Source organism: Myodes glareolus, chromosome 1 (assembly GCF_982192425.1).
Source record: "Myodes glareolus chromosome 1, mMyoGla1.1, whole genome shotgun sequence".
In the NCBI taxonomy this organism is placed as follows: Eukaryota; Metazoa; Chordata; class Mammalia; order Rodentia; family Cricetidae; genus Myodes; species Myodes glareolus.
The window spans coordinates 133642733-133664961 of record NC_142026.1 but is presented as its reverse complement, the minus strand read 5'-3'; the positions used below and the strand labels follow the sequence as shown (position 1 = coordinate 133664961).

At 45.1% G+C, this 22229-nt stretch overlaps 1 protein-coding gene and 1 long non-coding RNA gene across 3 annotated transcripts in view; one reads left to right on the top strand and one right to left on the bottom strand.

Annotated features, from left to right (window-relative positions):
• The window catches only part of Snx9 (sorting nexin 9), an 82965-nt gene that overhangs the window by 7844 nt on the left and 52892 nt on the right, over window positions 1–22229 (bottom strand). For both annotated transcript variants that reach the window (XM_085687746.2, XM_085687747.2), the window contains 9 exons: window positions 21634–21784; window positions 19971–20055; window positions 17226–17351; window positions 17008–17125; window positions 7507–7637; window positions 4609–4712; window positions 4133–4236; window positions 2204–2281; window positions 904–980 (listed from right to left, as the gene is read on the bottom strand). In XM_085687746.2, the coding sequence (XP_085543872.1) occupies window positions 904–980; window positions 2204–2281; window positions 4133–4236; window positions 4609–4712; window positions 7507–7637; window positions 17008–17125; window positions 17226–17351; window positions 19971–20055; window positions 21634–21784 (974 nt within the window). The remainder of the gene's footprint in view (window positions 1–903; window positions 981–2203; window positions 2282–4132; window positions 4237–4608; window positions 4713–7506; window positions 7638–17007; window positions 17126–17225; window positions 17352–19970; window positions 20056–21633; window positions 21785–22229) is intronic.
• Window positions 9718–14522, top strand: LOC125391131 (uncharacterized). The gene is made up of 2 exons (XR_015001272.2): window positions 9718–11129; window positions 14173–14522. It is a non-coding gene; the product is annotated as an uncharacterized LOC125391131 (long non-coding RNA).

Sequence of the window (22229 nt, the reverse complement as noted above, 5' to 3'; positions counted from 1 at the left end):
AGCACAGGATGTGAACTAGAACGCTCACTCGGGTGAGCACCTAGGATCAGTTTTCCAACAGAAAGCAACCCTTTGTCACTACTAGATTCTGACTCTTCTGCTGCGAACAAAGCAATAATAAATCATTTTGGAGTTGATCTGGAAAAATAGATATTTATATTATACTACCAGGAATTAATTTTTTTAGTTAATAGTATATTTTAGATACTATTTCACAATTTAAACCAAATAAAATATAAGCATAAATTGTAACAAGCAAAAGCATACAGTTTAATGCCTACATTTTAATAGGTAATATGAAAACACTGCCTAACTCCTGAGGCTCACTGAAGGCATGCAGAGCCAGGCCACCTCACAACGAGAAAGCAAGCTTCAAGAGGCTAGGCAGCAGCGGAGGTCTGCCAGGCTCTCTTACACATCAGATTCCGATGGCGGAGAGCAGAACAAAGGCACTGGTGCCAGAAGACATTTAGCTCACACCCCCAACATCTTTATTTGGGGAACTATTGGGATCAAATTCTAGGTCTCACAAGTACTGAAGATCAATCTAGCTCATTAACCACTGAGCCGCAGACCCAAACTTCTTAGATTTTTTTTCTTTTGTCTTTTGAGAAAAAGTCTCACTCTATAACTAAGATCAGCTCAGAACTCAATATACAGTCCAGGCAAGCCCTGAACTCAAGGCTACCCGTTACTCCAGCCTCCCAAGTTCTGGTATTACAGGTATGAGCTGCCATATCTGGCTTCACTTGGATTTCTTAATGAGATATTTGTCCACTATGGCTTAACTGGAAAAAAACATTATCACTAAATAAAGTTAACAAAAACCCACAGAAGCAGGAAAGCGGGTATCTATTTGGATCTGAATACAGATGTGGGCTTGAGGTGTGATCATGGCAGTACCTGCTCTGCCACAAGGCTGGCGATCTCCTCGTACGTCTTCCCAGCTTCTGTTATTGCGTCATTCAGATCTGTCTCACCTGAAATGACGTGCAGTCTTGTAAGCAACTAGGGTTAAAAATATTTTCTTTATACGTATGACTTTTGATATACGCTTTAGTGATGGTCTTTAGTTTAGAAAATCTAAAACACCGTCACACTGTCAAAATTAGCAAGAGCACTCTCCTGGACCTCACCCCATCCTTTGGTTCCCGAATGGCAGGTGGTGGCTGTGCTGGCTAGTTTTTAATGTCGACTTGATGTAAGAAACCTCCACTGACGAAACATCCCTGCTAGATTAGCCTATGGTGCATTTTCTTATTAATAATCAATGAGGAGAGCCCAGTCCATGGTGGGTGGTACCACCCTAGGCTGGTGGTCCTGGGTTCCGTAGGACAGGAGGTGGGCGAGCTATGAAGAAAAGCCAGTAGGCGGAGGTCCTCCACGGGCTCTGCAACAGCTCCTGCTGTTTTCATCAATGCCCCAGTTTTCTTCCTTTGCCCAGGGAAAGGCCCCTCAAATGGACATCTAGCTCAGCTCAGCTGGTGGAAGAATGCAAGGAGACATGCTCTGCTTCTGGATGTAGGAGCTGTCCTGAGGCCTTTCCATAATTATCTTACCCCAAACAGTTCCATATGAGACTCCCCAAGATACCAAATATTTCACACACTAGCAGTTCTTACATTGTATTACTGTCACAACCCACACTGCCATGGATGCAGCGAGAGATTTTTCTGGTGTAATTAAGACAGCCTTGGCAATCAAGCTCATTTACATGATTGCAAGAAAGTGTACAGCACTGCTCTGAGATAGTGCTCAGAAGCACTGACCCACACTTTCTTGAAATAAATGCTAATCCAAAGGGGCTTGAATGGCTTTAAAAACAGCAGTTTTAGTGAAGCGAATGATATTCAACATAAAATACACTGAGCATTTGCCATAGTGCCACATGCAACATTAATACCCAATCGCATATTGGCTGACAGTGCTGACAGCCCAGAAAACAGGCAGAGGCCTCAGGCTGCCTCTCTCCTCTGCCCGGGAGGTGCAAGCTCTAGTGTCTAAAGACAGCAAGGGGAACCGTTCACCAGAACCCGGTGTATACGCTGTGGGATCCACAAGAGAAAGGGCTTCACATGTAAAGAAATACTCCTTACCCTGGCATGTTTCCACATGATACATGCAGGTACTGAAGCCGTTCAAGAATGTGGACAGTCACTACACACTTGTCTGCAAGGGAAATCACAAACAAACACAGGCGTACCTTGGTAACCGCTGGAGCTGAACACTGCGGCTAAACTCTGCAGAGCCTTCCCGATCTTCTGGTACTCCTTGGGTAAGGCTGGAAAAGAACCGTTCACCAATCAGTCCTAGAGCAGTCTGGAATGTATCCCACAGTTCTCTGGCAAGAGACTCAGAAGACATTCAAAAGGATTTAAAATAGTATCTATTCTTTAATGAAATACTGATGAAATGATTTTTCAACTAACCATTTCTTTAATTAACTATGATTTTTAACTAAATGCTCAAGTAGTGGGCACTATTATGAACAACCCGTCCCTACACCCATTGACTGGACAGAGCAAAGAACCCAGGTACAGGACTCCTAGCTCCAAAGTCCTCCCTCTCATGAGCACATGGCCATCACAGTTAACTTCGGATACCAGAGCCACCATCTCCATATGGAAGGTTTGGCAAATATGGCTAAGTGTGGCAACAAAGGCTTAAGAGGAGGGTGTACACAGCCTAACCTATGGGACATGAGGACTCGCTAGCTCATCCCAAAGGTTCTGGGCTCAGGTTTGAGGACCACCCTGGATAATCTACAGAATCCTTAGGCCATCCATGCATCTGCACAGACCCCCTAGGAGGCACCTGTGGCCTTCTGAAGGAAACCACTGCTTGACCTCAGCAGCAGGGTAACATGAGTGACATGTTTACTCTGGATCTCTGATGTGCCGCCTCTGAGGGTCAAAATACTCATGCTATTTAACAGACATTTTCACTGTACAGCTTACAAGTTTGAAAACATTCATAAACAAGAAAGAAGCTATCACTGAGTTAAATCCTGAACAAATGCCTTCCTCTCTCCTTCACTCCCAAAGAACACCTGTCCCTACGCTTCTTGCTGATAAACGTGATCTTCTGGGTTCTGTAAGGCACAGGACTTTCAGTCATCAGATAGAAGGAATCTAATTCTCTAAGAGAACACGTCCATTTAAATGGTTTGCTATGTCGGCCTTCTACACAGGTGCAACTAAAACCACTCATTACTCTGAAGCTAAATTATTTATTTATATTTTCCTTCTTCCTTTCTTCCTTTCTGTCTGTCTGTCTGTCTGTCTTTCTTTCTCTTTTGTGCCAATGCTAGGGACTGAGCCCAGGGTCTCCCACGTGCTGGGGAGGTGGCTCTGCACTGCACTCCCTTCATAGGCTTCAGAGGAGGATGTCTCTGCAGGCTTCACTATTTTATCCTGGGACACCACAGCTGCACAATTCAGGGGGCACAGGAAAAAAAAGCTCAGCAACATGACAGTCGACATATAAAGGACAGGAGAAAGAAATTTGTAATCCCAGGGAAGGTAAGCAGAGTCGTGGCTAATGTAAGTGGCTCTGAAGTGGCCTAGTCTGTCTATTCGGTTTTATTTTATTGTATAAATATGTTAACAGCCATCATTTTCTACCAAGTATGTAGGTCATTTCCTAAAAACTATGGCTTTAGTCAGATACATGACATCCTAAAACAGGCACATAGAGATGGAAAGTCGAGTCATGAGCTGGGCCGAGTGTCACATGCTTGTAAACAAATCGCTTGAAACAGTCAAGTCAGACCGTGTCTCAAAAATTAAAGCAAAGCCAGAGAAAAATGTAGAGCTCAATAAATATCAGTTAAAAAAGAAAAATAACAAAAAATTAAAGCAAAACAAAACCAACTAAACAAGAAGCACTCTCTAAACTGCAGAAAGACTAATTTTTCTGAGATTACAAAATGCAAAGACCCAACATTAAACTCAAGCTAGTATGATTTTTTTAATGATATTTCTTGAGCTACCTTGTTATGCTCAATTTTCTGGTTATAACTGGCATGGAGAAGGGAGGTCAGGGCAAGGGTTTGAGACTGGCACTATGCAGCTCAATCCAGCCCCTTGTGTATGGGACCGGGTTCAGCTGAGTCTAGGTGAATAGCACTTACGCCCCGTGCAGCGTTTCCAGTGCTCCTGTCCCACGGTGAGCAGTTCCTTCACACCGTCATCCATGGCCTTGGTGAACTTCCCCACAGCGTCACACTTCTGTTCTCTGGGGACAGACAGCCGCCAGGCACATCAGTGATGTCAGACACAAACACAATACCTAGACTGCTTGAGTCCATGGGTCTGATCCCAAGTACAAAACGATTTCTGCTTTGTTGGGCACTCGGGGATCTGGGTAGCTACTGCCACCTTGCCTCATCAGACTTTACTGAAAATAACTACATTAAGTCCAAAGTGAAACAGGGAAGCAGTGCTTAGCCTGCTGTGATAGGACTTCCGGGGTCACCATCTCACTGCAAGTCCTATTCAGCTATACACTCCTTTCTGAGGGTTACAGCTGCTGCAAGTCCGGCCCAGACCGTGAGCCAGAGGAAGTAAGTGCAGACTGGGGGAAGGAGAGTAGGGCAGGGGCTCTTACATTTCTATCAAGTCCAAGTCAGGAGCCTCTGGTTCCATTGTGGAAAATATCATAACTCCCACCAGCTCATCTTTCTCAGCCTTCCTCTTTCCAGTTTTCCACTCCTGTAAGGAAGAACACGGCAGTGTTACAGCTGCCAGCAGGGCTGCCTTGTTCTTCCAAATCCCTGAGAAGCAGCAGCAGCTGAGGGACTGGATCCCTGTCTCCTCTTTCCAGGAAGTAGCATGTCCACCCCACATCTTCAGCACCACAGGCCGATGCCACCACAGCATCACCACACAGGGCTGTTCTTGGAGTCCAGGTCTCCTGTGAGTCAACAGATTCAGTCACGTTCCTTTCGCAATGGCTTCCAACATAAACACACACAGAATATAAATACCCTCTGCGAGACTCTCTTTCAAAAAAAAAAAAGATGAATTTTTCATGCTGTATGTACGGGAGTCTAAGTGCATGTGTGTGTGTCACGTACAGTGCCTGCTGAGTAAAAGTGCATCAGATCCACAGACCTTCATTTTGGAAATAGTGGCTCTTAAGGAGACTTGGGGCTTGCATGTTAGGCGAGGCTGGCCGGCCAGTGAGCTCCAAGATCCATTTTCCCTGCTTCTTCAGCTCTGCAATTACAGGAGCCTGTCACCAAGACTGATTTGTTTTTCCAAGTGCGTGCGTGCGTGTGAGCATGCGTGCATGTGTGTGAGTGTGTGTGCGTGCGTGTGCATATGTTCTGGGTTTCCCTTGCCCCCACTGTTAAGCCTCTCAGCTACTCCTTCCCTTTGAGTTTTCACACAGGACATCTTGATTAGGTCCTTTATTTCTGTCAATTTTTCATAGTTTTACAGATAGGTCTTTTATATATCTCTTTGTATTTATTCCTAAATATTTCATAACTTTGAAGTTGAGAGACTTTTTTAACTTTATGATTTAGCAATCCAGCTCCTGATAACCACTTATTCCTAGCGATTCTAGGCAGTCTCAGGGGCCGTCCTCTGTTCACCATCGTTGGCTACTAATAAACAGAGCATTGCACTGCTCTCTTGTTCTGCAATGTCTCTGGCTGCCGAGGAAACTGTGGTCTAACAAGGACAATGCTTTACCAGAACCACAGCAAGAGACGGGTAGAAGAGATGCCGACAGCAAACAAACGACTCAGTTCATTCCTTTTTCTTTTCTACCACTTCTGTTGTGAGTTAGCAGCCTTGAAAGGCAGCTTCATGTAAAACCAAACAAACGATGCCTGAGATTTATCCTTCTTCCTAAGCAGATGATGAGCACAATAGGACCTTTATTAGTGCTTTCTAAACTCCTGACCAATCAACACAATGAGACCCTCTGAAATCCTGTGGGCAACCAATGACTGACAGTAACTGTGTGTGTGTGTGTGTGTGTGCGCGCGTGCATGCACGCTCTGTACAGTTCGTGCTCGGAGACAGTTCCAGGGCTCTGCTGTGCAGTTTAGTGACTACAGTGTGGCGCTCACGTGCTCAGCGCATGGTTTCATGGCTCTGCTGTTCCAGGGACTCCTAGACTGCAGCCCGTCACACCAGAAAAACCAAGATTGGCTTCAGCAGCCTGCAAGGCTTGCTACTGACAGACATGCCTCACATCACCACTTGGTGATACACAATACTCCAGCCATGCCTATAAAGTTCAGAAAGAGGCAACCACTGAAAGCAATGCCAAAGTGTACTTTGTCAAGTGTACTTAAACATGCAGACCCAGCGCGAATGTTCAGCCCAATTTGTAAAAGCATCACTTCTCCAAGGCAAAACCACTACGAAGCTGAGCAAGGACATCTCTCTCTGAAGATCCCAATGGGAAGTAAGGTATCCTATGAGCTGATTAAAGACAAGAATAACTTGGTCCCATCTTTCCCTGGGCCATACTATATTTAGCATTTCTGTTTCTTCTGAACTGGCCCATGCTTTCACTCTTCAGTGTTTTTCAAAATCTGCAACATTTGTTCCCTGTAAAATTACAGAGAAAACATCTCTGGAGAATAAACGACACAGGAGGAACATGGAGGAACATGGTACAAGCTTATCAGGAGACGGCTACTTCCAAAGCTGACAAGGAGGTGTTTTTCACAAGGAACGGGTAAGCACTGGCATAGTAACTACTAGGAGCAGGCAGAGAGCAGAATCTACTCTGGGCGTACCACCTCTGCTACAGGAAGAGGACTTGGCTCTGGGATGAGGGCTCAGTCTTCAATCTATTTCCCTACAAGATGCTGAGGTGGTGGGAACTCACAGCCTCAGATGACTCACACAGTCCATTCTCTCTTTAGGCTCACAGTTTGGGTTTATTCTTGTGCGCACACATACATGTGCCAGCACACAGGTGAGAGGCCAAGGGAGGGCCTTGGGTGTTCTGCTCTATCACTTTCCATCCTAGTCCTCTGAGACTGTGTCTCCCTGATCCTGAAGTTAGGATGGTGGGCAGCAACTTCTAATGAGCCTGTTTCCACACCTCACAGTGCGGGTTACCGGGTGCACGTGTGCACAGTGCAGGTTACAGGGTGCACACGCGGGCAGTGTGGGTTACAGGGTGTACACATGGACAGTGTGCGGATCTGAATTCAGGTCCTCATGCTTGTGCACCAAGTACTCTTCCTGAACCATGAGCCCATTTTAAAGAGCCCCCTGGAAAACACTTCACATCTGAGCATATTCTTCATCTGTGTGCCATCCACCGGGTTGACTTCTCCAGTGGACACAGCCTACTGGCTGACAGTTTTCTCACACCACATGACACACTTCCTATGCACGGGGTCAGGCTTCTGTCCCTTCTTGTCTGGGGGTTGGACTGACACAAACAACACTGCTCTGGCTCCTTCAGCTGTAAATTCACCATAACTGTGCCAGCTCCCACTTCCCTATGACCGCGGTGCTAGGCTACACCTGCCTTCTCATCTCGGAAGTTCAGGAACTGCTGGAAAACCTCACTCTCCGACACCACGGGATGCCGGCACATCCTCGTCATCCAGGCCTGGAGTCGCTCCATGCGCATCTTGATAAATTCCTCTTCAAAGCGACCTAGAGAGACACACCCAGAGTGATACATTACTCCTACAGAGAATTATACTGGAGCTCCTGTGACTACTGGATACTGCGCAGAAAGCCATTTGTAAAAGGCTCAGAAAGTCACAAGAAAGATGTGTGTATGTGTGAGTTCGGTGTGTGTGTGATATAGGGTGGAGTGTGTGCGCACGTGTAAGGGGTATGGAGGCAAAGCACAATGCTCAGACTCTTGTACTGTTACTCTGCCTTGTTCCTTTGAGACAAGATCTTTCACTAGCCCAGAGTTAGGTTTACAGCCAGCACGCCTGTCATCCTCCTGTTCCCACCCTACGGTGCTGTGTTACAGCACACGTGTGGTCATGCCTGGTTTTCATGTGAGTGTTGGAGAGCTGAGCTCCAGCTCACAGCAACTGTTCTCACAGCTGAGCTATCTCCCCAGCCCTGACTCTTTAGTTTAGTGTTTGCTTGGTTTCCTGAGACAGGGTTTCTCTGTGTAGTTTTTGAGTCTGACCTGGAACTCGCTCTGTAGACCAGAACTCACAGAACTTAGCCTGTCACTACTTCCTGAGTGCTGGGATTAATGGTGTGACCTCCCTCCACCACCTGACAACTCTTTATAGTTTTTAAGAATGAAGTTCCGGGGGCTGGAGACATGGCTCAGCAGGAAAGAGCACAACCACTCTTTCAGAGGACCCCAGTTCAGCTCCCAGCATCCACAGAGCAGCTCACGGCCACCTGCAACTCCAGTGATCTGACTCCTCTGACCTCCATGGGCTGTTCCAGAGGATCCAGGTCCCTCATGGGCTCCTGCATGCACATGGGCACATACATGCATTCACACCCCCCCACACACACACACCGGGGTGCATGTGTGTACTCCCTGAAGACTGTAACTTTGTTCTACTCCTTTAAAAAAAAAAGATTTATTTATTTATTACATATACAATGTTCTGCTTGCATGTATACTTGCAGGCCTGAAAAGGGCACCAGATCTCATTACAGATGGTTGTAAGTCACCATGTGGTTGCTGAGAATTGAACTCAGGACCTCTGGAAGAACAGTCAGTGATCTTAACCTCTGAGCCATCTCTCCAGCCCCCCCTTTTAATTTTTATGTGTGTGAATATTTGCCTGCATATATGTACCACATGTGTCCCTGGTGCCCAAAGATACCATAAGATGGTGACAGATCCCTTAGAACTAGAGAGAACTACAGGCAATTATGAGCTACCATCTGAATGCTGGGAACTGATCCCAGGTTCTCTGCAAGAGCAACAAGTGCTCTTTACCACTGAGCCAGCTCTCCAGCCCTTCTATATAGTCTTGTTAAGTTAAATGGTGAAGACCGTACCTACCCAAGACCTAACAGCCATGCTGCAGCAAACATTACTGAGCAACTGTTCCTGTTTTAGAATAGAGAGCTTGGCAATCAGGACACAGCCAACATCAAATGAGCAGTGGATTCATGTTCTTACAAAACAAGTATCACCTGAGGGCCTAAAGGAGGAAATTCCCACACAGCCAGGTGAGGACCGGAAGTTACCCTAACCCTGAGAATCAATGTGAAGCCGTCCAATGCCAACAAAATAACCACAGCCTACTCTGGAGATCAATGAGACAGAACCGCCTAACAAGCACCTCTGCTGGAAAAACTGTTCAACTCCACCAAGAACAGTGAGAACCTGTAGCATTCTAGGGCTGCTCCATCTCTGCTGCAGTGCACCTCCTCACACCTCAGAGGCCGTGCCTGGCAAGGCAGGTTGCGGAGATCAGCTGCAGCATCCTTCACATAGGAGCAGGCTCACTTGATTTGGAGCAAGGGGGAGATGCCCATTCTCAGGAACACTGGTGCCAGGCAACCTCAGGGGTGAGGAGGGAGAACAAGTGGCTGTGCTTAGGGAAGATGGCAGAACCAAGCACATTCTAGGACGAAGCTGTGTAAAACAGTGGGGACCAGATGGTGTCTAAGTCACATGCTCCTGCCCAACCATGAGACTGTACACATGCAAGAGAGACAGAGAAGGGTCCAGAGAGGAAGCAAGACACAGTGTAGTCCCAGTTGCATGGTAGTCTAAGGCAGCAGGATTATCTGAGTTCGGGAGTTTGGGGCAAGCCTGAACTGTGGGAGAAGTGTCTGTATTCTGTCAATCATGTTTTAAATAAACGCTGATTGGCCAGGCAGGAGGTGTAGGCGGGGAAACTAGACAGGAAGTGGAAATGATGCAAGGAGGGCAGGAGAATTCTGGGGAGGAGGAAATTGATTCCTTGCATTCCTGCCCAGACCACAGAAGCAGCAGGATGTAAGCTGCCCCACTGAAAAAGGTACTGAGCCACATGGCTAAAATAGATCAGAATAATGGGTTAATCAAGCAAGATGTGAGAGTTAGCTAATAAGTAGCCTGACCTAATGGGCCAATCAGCATTGTAACTAATAGAGATCTATGTGTGATTTTTTTTCTCTGGGACTAAACAGCTGGGGGGCCGGACAGGACAGAAAACCCCCAACAAACAGACCCCTTCATGTTACACTGAACAACACAGAAAGACCCTGCTTCTTTCTTTCTGGGGTAGAAACAAATACTACCCCAAACAACAAAAACAAAACAAAGGACCAGGACAAATAAAGGCTGGGGATAAATTGAAGTGACCCCACTTTGAATGCCTTCTACTTATAGTTACATCTAGAAGAAAGAAGCCATCAGTCCCAGGCGCCCTGCTAGTTCATGTGCAGAAGCAAACCTTAGGATGCCAGTCTTAAACACACAAACACAAAAACAACTGAGTTGTAAGGGAGATAGCATTTTGAGATTTTGGAACTGCATAGGCCAGTTCCTCATGCAAACAAAATAAAAAGGCAACAACAGAATGTGGAGATGTTGAAACATATTCTCAGCAAGGACCAATGTTCATTTAAAAAAAAAAACACCCAAACAAACAAAAAGCCAACTAGAGTTTGGCCAATAAGAAGCAAATTAGGAAATATATTGAAGAAAAAAAAACCTGTCAGCAGAAATTGTTACTAAGTGTAGCTAAATGTTGAATTTTGCTGTCAAAAAGCAAAGCAGTTTCTCTAAGTATGTTCAAAAAACTGTTAGAAAAATCAAAGGACAACATGACAATAATCAACAATCAGACCCTAAAGGATACAGAACCACAGAAAGAAGTGAATAGAATGCCTGGAGTTGGCAGTGCAGGGACTGAAACAGGAAATTCACATCAGCAATCAACAGAAATGCAAGATGGCAAAAGAGAAGATTGTGAGTCCAAAGAGCTTCACACTTAGATGCAGCAGAGGCAAACGCTGAGAGAAGAAAACAAAACCCCACGGTCACCAGCAGCCAGGCTGGTGCTTGTGTGGGAAGAAAGCAGAATTAAGGGCTGACTTATTGTGGGGACAAAGCAGGTCGATGGCAGTGGGAAGACACGGGCTGTGCAGCATGGAAAACAGCAGCTGAAGATCCTATAACCAGCAACCTGCCCTTCAGATGTGGGAGCCCCTCTGTATGCTGTGAGTAGTTTTTTGTTTTTTTTTTTTTTTTTTACCATTGGGTAATAAAAAAAGCTGTTTCGACCAATGGCTTAGCAGAGTAAAGCCAGGTGGGAAATCCAGAGATAGAGAGAGAGCGTAGTGGAGTCAGGGAGATGCCATGTAGCTGCAAAAGGAAAAAGATGCTGCTGGAACCTTTCTGATAAGCCACAGTCTTGTGGCGTTACAAAGATTAATAGAAATGGGTTAATTTAAGATGTAAGAGCTAGGTAGAAATATGCCTAAGCTGCTGACCAAGCAATGTTGTAATTAATAAATTTTCTGTGTGATTATTCAGGTCTGAGTGGCTGGGAAACGAACAAGCAGTCTCCAGTTACCCCCTTCAAAAATATAGGCAGAGGGGATTGAGACAGCTCACTGGTTACGGGCACTGGGTGCTCTTCCAGAGAATCTGGGTTTGAACCCACATGATGATACACAATCATCTGTAATTCCAGTTCCAGGAAACTCAATGTCCTCTTCTAGCCTCTATGGGCATGAGGTATGTAGGTATGTAGGCAAAACAGCCATAGTCATAAAATAAATACATTAAAAAAGGATCAATCTGCGGATGTGCACTATCTGATTTAGTGACATTAATCAACACTGTGTGGTTTTGGCAAGAAGATGAACAGAGAGAGTAAACGAGCCCAGAAACAACCCACACAGCCGGTCACGTGACTCTGTTCAAAGGGCAGGTGCAATGATCAGGGAAAGGAGTCTTTCTGGTGTCCAGATGCAAACAAGTGAAGCATACAACAGTCAGCCACAAATACATCAGACATGAATGCAGAACCTCAAACTACCACACTTTCAGTAAATGTATCATGAACTGAAGCTAGACAGAGGTTTCATGATACTACCTTAGGGCACAGTTCATAAAATCCTGCCATGCTGGATGCCAAGGTTAAATGAAACGTCTCTCACAGGATCTGGTGTTCAATGCTGAGTCCCTAGCTTGTGGAACTTTAGGAGGCTGGGTTCAGCTGGGTGGAATGGGTTACTGAGGTGTCCCCTCTCCACTCTCTGCTCTGCTATGCACAGGCACAGTGAAACCTCTACCACATGAGCCCAAATTAACCTTTCTCCCTTTAATTAAACTGTTTCTTTCAGATATCTGTCACTGAAAGACACTGGATTCCTTAAAATTAATGGCTTGTGCTACACATTGTTTGGAGAACAAAAGGGCAAGCTACAGTTGGAGCAGTCACGTGCACATCACACACCTGAAGGAGAACTGTTTCTAGATCATATAGAAATAAATCAGCAATGAAAAAATAGACTAGCAAAATTAAAAAAAAGAACCATTTGAACAGACAGACACTTAACCAAAAAAAGACACATAGATAGGAATAAGTGCATGAAAAGATACTCTATACAACCCATCAGTACAGAATAAAACAAAAACAAAATATACCACGACATGCCTATAAGACTGGTGCTGTGGTGGGGAACGCCAGTAGGATCTGCTGAAGGAGGCAGAGGCAGAAGGATCACAAGTTTGAGGCCAGCCTGGGCTACACATTTTTTAAAAAATACTGGTCAAGCAAAATCAATGGAAAACAGACATTACCAAGTGTAGGTAAAGATGTGGACTCATGGACATTTTCATATATCACTGATATAGATTCACAGTACTGAGGGGGCGGGGCAGATGAAGCAAGAGGAGCACCAGTTTGCGTTATGTAATGAGCTTCGGGTCAGCCTGATCTACTCAGTGAGGGCCTGTCTCAAAAATAAACAAAATCCTTAGTTATGACAAAAATTAAAATAGATATAATTATTGTAACTACAAAAAATAAAAAATAAACAAAAATAAGAAAATATCTATACTGGTAATGCAACATTACCTAGAACTAGAAGTTCAAATGTCTGTCAGTGAATGAAAGGGTAAAGAATTACAGTCTATGCAAACTCTAATAACAGCTATAAAGAAAACTGCTGATCCAACAAAGGAATGGATCTCAGCTGCACTGTTTCCACTCATAATGTATTTGAGAAAAGGCAAAATTGCCCCCCCTTTTTTTGCAGGGGTGGGGCAGGGTTTCTCTGTGTAACAGTTCTGGCTGTCCTAAAACTTGTTCTGTAGACCATGCTGGCCTCGAACTCACAGAGATCCACCTGCCTTTGTCTCTGCCTCCTGAGTGTTGAGATTAAAGGTGTACCTACCATCGCCTGACTGAACAGGCAGAATTATAGCAACAAAGAACTGATCAGATATTGTCAAGGACAGGAGTAGAGGAAGGAGCTGGAAACAAATGCTAACGCTGAGCACCGTGAAGTTTTGGGAGGCAACAGAACTACCCTGTGTTACCAACATAGTGGTGGTTACAACACTGTAAAAGTCGGTACCAAGAATGAACTTACTGCATACAGTCAAAAGGGAATTTTCAAAAAATGCAGCCTCAACTTTCTGTCAGAAGAGTACACACATGAGCAAATCTTCCAGTAAGATAGACCCATCTACCAACATGTTCTACCTTAAGCAGCATGCAAACACCGTGGATCTCACCCCAAGCCTCTCATATCTAAAAGTACTACCACTGCACACTTAGTAGGAGCGCAGGGCACTACCACTGCACACTTAGTAGTAGGGCAGGGCATATACTATAAAAGCCTAATGGTTTGGCCCTCAGTTTCAGCCTTGGGAAAGATGGCGGCCTCCCTTACTGACGGAAGGACCTGGCAGGTGCACATACTGGGATGTCCTGCACTCCTCCTAGAGCAAAGGAATCAGCGCCAGAATTAACTAGTCAGGGACTGAAATTTGATCATTTTTTATTTAATAATCCTCTTTGTAAAAATCCTTCAATACAGCTGGCTCAGCTAGGATTTGCATAGCATTTTATGTTTACTAGGTGTTTATACCAGGTTCCAGGGACTTGTAACCAAGGGGGAGGGGAGAGAAGGGATGTATGTTTATCCATTTTCCATAAACCTTACCTAAGTTTTCATTAAAAATGTGAAAACAATCTTTTGGAATCCCAAAATACAACCTGGCTGATTCTGTCCTGTTTTCACAAAGAATGAAATCTGCAAACAGAATATGTCACCTGAGAACTTTCATGGACAAGCATGACATCATTTCCCAGACTTCCTCTTTCTTTCTTCTGGGAGTTCAGTGAGGAGAGTCTACACACAGCACTGAGCCTGTGGGTACCACAGACAGGAGGCAAGGAGAAGTGTCCTCGGCGTGCCTCCAGAGAGCGGTCAAAGCCAGACTTTCTTCAGACTGCGGATGCTGCTTACTCGCTGTGCCATGCCCCTGGCTGCATGCCTGCTCTCCCCCTCCCCCCTTTTAAAGACAAACTTCAATGTGGAAGGATTGAGAGCTCTATGATGCTTTAAACCAATAATAAATTACTTGACTGAAAACCATCGCCTGTTCATTTAAAAACTGTGAAGCACATGCTATGCCAGCCTATTGGGTAAAAGTAGAGGATAAAATTCAAGGGTACAGACTGACATTTATAACATGTAAAAAGGATTGGAATCAAATCTACTGTTTTAAAAAGAAAGGTCTGAGCTGGGCAGTGGTGGTGCACGTTGTTAATCCCAGCACTGGAGAGGCAGAGGCAGGTGGACCTCTGTGAGTTCGAGACACCAGCCTGGTCTACAGAATGATTTCCAGGCACGCTCCAAAGTTACACAGAGAAACCCTGTCTCAACATCATCTCCCACCCCACTCCCCCCACCAAAGAGAGAGAGAGAGAGAGACAGAGAGAGACAGAGAGAGAGAGAGAGACAGAGAGAGAGAGAGAGCTCTGATTTAAAGTAAAAGGGATGAAGAGAATAACAGGGCATATGACTTGAACGGGTTGTAGAACAGTTTGTGGGTCTGCTGACACCTGAGTGAAAGGCAGCTACGGTCTACAGCACCCAGGGCTCCAGCCCCACGGAAATGCTGCAGCAGCACTCACAGGCCTGTTGGATGTGCCCACCTAGGAGCAGAGTAGCATCCTCCACCTCACTGGGACAATGTCAAGTTTTTGAGGTTTCTAAAACTAAAATAATCCAAGCCCAAACAACTTCTTTAAAAACTAAAAAATTTCATCTCCACAAAACAAGAGAGACAAAACGAAACCCTCCAGAGGAAAGTAAACAGAAAACAAAGTAAAATATACAGTTTTAAGAAGAATGACTTCAGGCTGGAGTAATGGCTCAGCAGTTAAGAGCATTGCTTGCTCTTCCAAAGTTCAATTCCCAGCAACCACATGGTGGCTCACAACCATCTGTAATGAGGTCTAGTGCCCCCTTCTGGCCTGCAGGCACACAGACAGACAGAATAATGTATACACATTAAATAAATATTAAAAAAAGAATGACTTTTACTGATCTTGATGATACTAATTCTAGCTAAAGATTAGCTGGTTCAACCTCTAACACAAACATAGGATGCTTGAGGATCAAACACAAACTCCCTGCTTAGCAGGCTAAAAGGGCCTGTTGGATGCTTTGGGGTCTGTTTCCCCCTCTCTGCTATGAAGATCAAAGAGCCTACCTGTAAGCACAGAGAAGAAAGAACTCAGGAAGTTCCCCAGAGCACAGGGACTGGTCCCTGGGGACAGGGTGGGCTGCAATGCTGAAATCTCAGCCAGGAACTGCCATCTGGTGGGCTAAGATGACTTGCGGTCCCTCCCTAAGTTCCTCAGCTCTGAGGGTTAAGCCTTCTTTGGCCTTCTCTTTGGGAAGGGCCTTGCCCCCGCTCCAATTCCTCTCTCCTCTCTCCCAGGCCCTTCCAGATCTGGCTGGCTAAGCCTCACTCTGGCCCTCCATCCATTCCTCTCTACATGGAACACTTTAGTCACTTAAGAGTTTCTACCAATCTATTAAAACTCATAGTTTCGGGGACATTCAGCCCCTTTACAAACCCAGTGTTCTAAGTCATGCTTCTCACTGAGTCCTCAAGCACTTATCCCCGGTCCCACACTAGAGGAGACTCACATCTGAGACGACAGTTTCTAAAGAGGCAAACCCTTTCTGAGCAAATGTACAGGGGCAGAAGCTGGATTACCTAGCAGAGAGTTTCTCATTTTTTAAAAAAATATTTATTTATTTACTTATTATGTATACAATATTCTGTTTGCGTGTATGCCTGCAGGCCAGAAGAGGGCACCAGACCTCATTACAGATGATTGTGAGCCACCATGTGGTTGCTGGGAATTGAACTCAGGACCTTTGGAAGAGCAATGTTCTTAACCGCTGAGCCATCTCTCCAGCCCCCATAGTTTCTCATTTTTGAAAGGTAATTTTATTATTCTAAATGTGTGTGTGTGTGTGTGTGTGTGTGGAATGTGCACATGAACGCAGGTGCTCGTGGAGGCTGAAGCTGGAGTTGTAGGCAACTACAAGGTACTCAATACAAGCGCTAGAAACTGAAGTTGGTCCCCTGCAATAGCAGTGCACATTCTTAACCACTGAGCCACTCTCTAAACCTCACTTACCAGGAGACTTTTGGGGGCAGGACAAAGTGGAACGAATGTGACACTTAAGTAAACAAGGAAAGGGAGAGGGCACGAGTGTGTGACGAATGATTCTTCCTCAAGAACAACTGAGAGCTCTGACTTCTCCGTGTGCTCCACACACAGGAGAGCAGAGCGGCAGAGCCTGACTCTTGTCATTTGGGTCTCAAGCTTTTGTTTTCATTTTAGGCTGTTCAGATTTCTGTTTTCTAAGGTTCTATTCTCACACTTAAAAAATGAACCTTTTTGGTAAAAGGAAATAAAGACAATGACTTTTCTAGAATTCGAGGTACACAAGTTCTCTGACAGCAAAGTTGTCCACTTGTGCTCTTACGCATCAGGAGCACAACCCAGCCAGCTCTCCGCCTGTCACTCTGAACGGCACAACTCACACTCACCTGTCACCTGCTTGTCTGGAAGAGAAGGGATCGGAATGGCAGACCCAAACTTGACTAGGAGACGCTCATACAACCAGTCAAAGTGCTTATACCTGTGGTTTACAGATCGGTTAGTGTTCTGCAAAACAAGGGAGAGAGAAGAAAGCATTACCAACGCCAAGCACTGAAATGGAGAAAAAGCAAGCAGCAGCAGCAACCATCTGAAGGCAGGTACTCACGGTGGGTGTTAGCTGATACTCAATGTAGCTCTTCAGACCGTACATTTTGGAACCTTTCCGGGGATCTGCTACCACACAGTCAAAAGTAGAGGTAGGATAAACCCACATTGGGCCGTAATCTCCAACCTAAACAATGATCCAGGACAAGTTAATTCTGTAACTTGGGAAAACAGTAACACAACTGCAGTCACACAGAGAACAGCAGTCCTGCAGCAGCCGTTCTTGCTCCTCTGGAGAAGGAGGGGCTGTCTGCAGTTCTAGGGGAGCACAGCTGTTCAGATGAACCCATCTCATCCACGTGGGCATCTTGTCTCAGGATGAAAAGAAACTGGCTCATATTTAGGGAGCTGAGTACAGAAGCACATTCTCCTTTAGACCAGAAGTTAAAGCTAAATGAGACAAAGGGCTCTTCCTTTTTAATTTAAACTTTTAACATTGACTGTGTGTGTGTGTCAGGATTATGTTAATGACGTCACAGTCTCAGTTTTTATACGCTCTCTCATTTGGTTTGTTTGTGTTTTTCGAGACAAAGATTCTCTGTGTAGTTTTGGAGCCTGTCCTGGAACTAGCTCTTATAGACCAGGCTGGCCTCAAACTCACAGAGATCCACCTGCCTCTGCCTCCCAGGTGCTGGGAAAAAGGCGTGCGGCACTGCCAGCCTCTTCTGTTTTTAAACTAATTACAGGGCTGACTGGTAAAACAATTTTCAAATAAGCAACTGGTCTGTGAATGATGCCTGAAGCAGTACTGTCCTAACTTCTAAACAGTACGAGCCTGGCCACAACCTGACAGCCATTATTTTGGCCATGGTAAACCTGGCCACCACTGATAGTTATATTATTTTGGTCACGGTGAGCCTGGCCACAACCTGACAGCTGTTATTTAGGCCATGGTGAGCCTGGCCACAGCCTGATGGCCATTATTTCAGCCATGATTAGAAGTAAAAAGAAAACAAGGAAGACCGATAGATGGGGCTACAGAGAAGTATATGCACGCCGAGAACTCCACCACAAGGACAGCAGGTACAAGAGGACAAAAATGCCCACCTCTCATTCTGCCCAGAGGTGCGGGAGGGAAATGCCGGATGGGTATGAAAGCCCAGGCAACGATCACTACAGAAGGCGACTGAGGACTGGAGATGGCTAACAAGGAACTAGGAGGCCTCTAAGAACACAACTAAGCTGCCTCAGCTGTGTCTGTGAGGCTCTGCTAAGACCTCAGGACAGCAACCAAGGGCCACCCTGAGCAGCCACCCTCTGTGACAAGGACAAAGGGCAACTGCCTGGTCCTCAAACTCACCAGGCCTCGCTTGTCCGTAAGTAATGTTACCTTTTATCCTAGGCCCAAAGTGGGTCTCTGTTCTGTCTTTGCCTCCTAAAGACTCAGTGGCTTTCCCATTTCTTCTGCTATGTGAGAAGCTGTACAGACAGGTCTGCCCACAGGGCTCATGGGTCTATTTCTCCCAAAACTCATAGACAAAGCATAGGCTGGACTTCATATTCTATGTTCTACCACAGTCATGTCTGTGACAAAGTCCACACTAGAATGTGAGGGGCAACTCATGGGCTCTTAATTCCACAGAGTTTTAAATTTAATGAGAAGGCTCATGACGTGTGTCGCCCCCCTGCCCCCAGCCTGGAACAAACAAAAAGATTCAAATCTTCTTGTTTGTTTGTTTTTCGAGATAGGGTTTCTCTGTGTAGCTTTGAGGCCGGTCCTGGAACTTGCTCTGTAGACCAGGCTGGCTTTGAACTCACAGAGATCTGCCTGCCTCTGTCTCCTGAATGCTGGGATTAAAGTCATGCACCACCACTGCCCGGCTCAAATCTTAAAATACTCAGAAGGTAATTACTGCATATATGTTTTGAGGGACAAAGGTATTAGAACTTTGGGATAGTGCACTTCTATTTGGTGGTTCTGAGAATTTTAAGCTTTTTACAAATGAGGAAAAGTAATTAAAGGGTCCATTATCATTCCTGGTATTTTATCATGGGCCCCTGAAACCAAAGATTACAGAAGAAGGCAGGTGGTTTCTTGGCCTTGCAGCCTTGCAGCCATGGTGATTACATCCAAGGCTCCCATCAGCTACAGGTTAAGTAAATAGGGTTACAAAATAGTCACGGATCTTTCCCCCTAGAATTTCACTAGATATTGCCTAGATAGAAAGGTTTGTTGATTAAGAAACAAAGTATGGGATGAGACCAAAGAGCATTTGTCATATTATGTAATAATCATTTCACCAAGACAGATTCAGTTATTGGTTCCATTAACCCCCAGCTTTTATTTGCTAGCTCCTTATCTTGGGCTGGCAGCTGGTTTACTGGAAGAAATTCTATTACCAGTATATTGGGAAAAGCACCTTATCCTAATGATGGGCTCTACTTTCATCAGGGTAGAAACCTAAATATTTGAACTGAGCTTACTGACTAAATAAATAAGGCTGGTAGAAAAACAGAACATAAATTATGTCTTACAGTCTAAGACATTTAGAAAAGGAAAAGTATTAAAATGTGCGACTGATGGTTGAACATTAATACCTGAAAGATAAAAATTGAGAGAAGCAGTAACAATCATTAATTTATGCTGATTATCTTTAGTATGCCTAATAACATATTATCAACTAGCTGGGACAGTATAAGTGTGCTTAAAAATACTTCCAAAAAAGACTAACATTCTTAGATTAGGCATTATAATAAAAAATTTTAATTAGCAATAAAACAAACAGACAAGAATGAACAAACTTACAATGATGGGGATTTTCTCTTTGGGTTTTGCTAGCTGCTTGGTCAACAAGTACTGTTCCATGCCAGGCTTTGCAAATCCAGGAAATCTGAACATGAAGATAAGTGCTGTGAGTCTCTGGCCTTCCTCACACACTCTACAGTTCTCACCATGTGACCGTAACACACCGCACACGCTACAGTTCTCACCATGTGACCGTAACCCACTACACTCTACAGTTCTCACCATGTGACTGTAACACACCAGTTTTAACCTTGTTCTTTCAGATGGAAACTGTAAAGTGTAATCAAGTGGCCCAATGGCCAGTTAGCTACTCAGTGAGGCTTGAGCAGGGGAAGGGAGCCTATGGCTCCAACAGGTGTAATGCTCACAGGTATTCTGCCTGTTTGATTGAGTCTGAAACAGCTGTTTCCAATAACAGAGTGAAGGGCGAACATAAAGAAAGTCTCCCTGTCCCCCAGGACCCAGTATGTCCATTTGAGTTGGCTATATGGAACAAGGGTCACTTTCCTCCACATCCACATCTATGCACAGTCAATAGTTATTGACTGAATATTCAAGTAGACAGCAATATATTAATTTTTTATCATTATTAAAATGTGTTCTCACAGTGCTCCAGTATACTTAAATTTCCAACTTTTCTGGCGTTGAGTTACCTGAATTCCTGTGTAGACTGAAAGAACAATGGAGAGTAATGCCCAGCACAACCCACCGTCCGGACAACACTGCAGCCTTAGTGATAAGCAAGCAATGGATAGCCACAACCAATGTTATTATGCAGACGGCTGAGTACAAACACCACAATGGAAGAGACTGAAGAGCATGGCAGTGTGTGGTGGAAGAGCTCAGCTAACCGCTGCTACTTAGATAGATGTGGAGACCCTGAAGGCCCCGTTACACAGGTACAAGATCTGACTCTCATCTCTAGATATATGCTAAACAAAGGCTTTCAAAAAGATGTGACACAAATTACCACCCTCTGAATCCACTTTGACTTGTAGACCTAGAGTACGGAGACAGAGGGTAGTGGTCTGGGACACACTGCTGCAAGTATGACTTGTGGGGGGAGAAGAGAGCTTACTATCACCTTTCCTTATCCCAGAGTCAGGCTGTGTCCACATTCACAAGCAATGGATCTCCAAGTCCCACAAACATGGTTTTCCTTAAGCTAAGAGAACTCTGGGTGAAACACATATTAGAAACACATTCTGCAGTCTGTGACAGTGCAATCTGTGTCCTGAGGGCCTGGGAGCCTGACTGACCCGCCTACCATCTGTGTTGAATGTGAATAGGCTTCAGTTTTCCCTGTAGTGAAACAGGAAAGCCATATACGACAAAGGGATCTGAGGGTGCCTGTGAACCACCCTGCACAACACCTGGCACATAAGAAGTGATTAATAAAATAGTGAAACTCCTTGCTCCCTACAGCCGAGGATTGTCTTGAACTTCAAGATTCTCATGCTCCCACCTCCCACGGACTGGGATTGCAGGTGTGCGCCACGCCTGGCCTGAGGATTTAACTGAATAAACACTTGACTCACTAGCCTTGTGAAACGGATGAAATGAAGTCAGCTTCTAATCTAAGACTCGGTAGATTACGGACTAGAAAGAAGTAAAACTCTTTTACATTGCAGAGTGTAGACATCCTCTGCCCCTTTAAACTCACTTGTTGAGGGGCAGCTTCATGGAAGAGGCACCGGGGCGGCTGTTTCCCCGCTGGACGCCCCCTGCTTCGGCCGACTCTGAATCCTTAAAGTACGCGGACGTGGACCTGGGGTCGTCCCACTCCTCGTCCCACTCGTCGTCCTCCGCAGTTGCTGTGGGCGACAAAGACCAAACACAGCAGGAGAGTTAACAAGTGCTGGAGCTATCCTGTCTATACGGCGGGCGATGTAGAGCAGAGCCCAGTGTGAATCGAAGAACACAGGTTTGCAGTCTCAAGGCTTGACTTAGGAATTCTGCTTTTTTTTTTTTAAATGCAAAAGACAAATTCGAACTAACTAGGTTAACAAACTCCTTACAAGTGCCTCAAAGGATGGCTTCTTAGTCCACGGTGCTGGGAAAACTGGAAGTCCACACACAAGGATAAAACCTGGGCACTTACCTTATGTCATCTAAGAAAGCCAAAAAAAATCAGTTACTTAAATGTAAAGACCCCAAACCATAAAACTGCTGAGGATAATGGGGAGAACCCCCGACATGCCCTCGGCTCTGAACTGAAGGTGTCACACTGAAGTCGGGGAACTAAAGCAAACATAACAA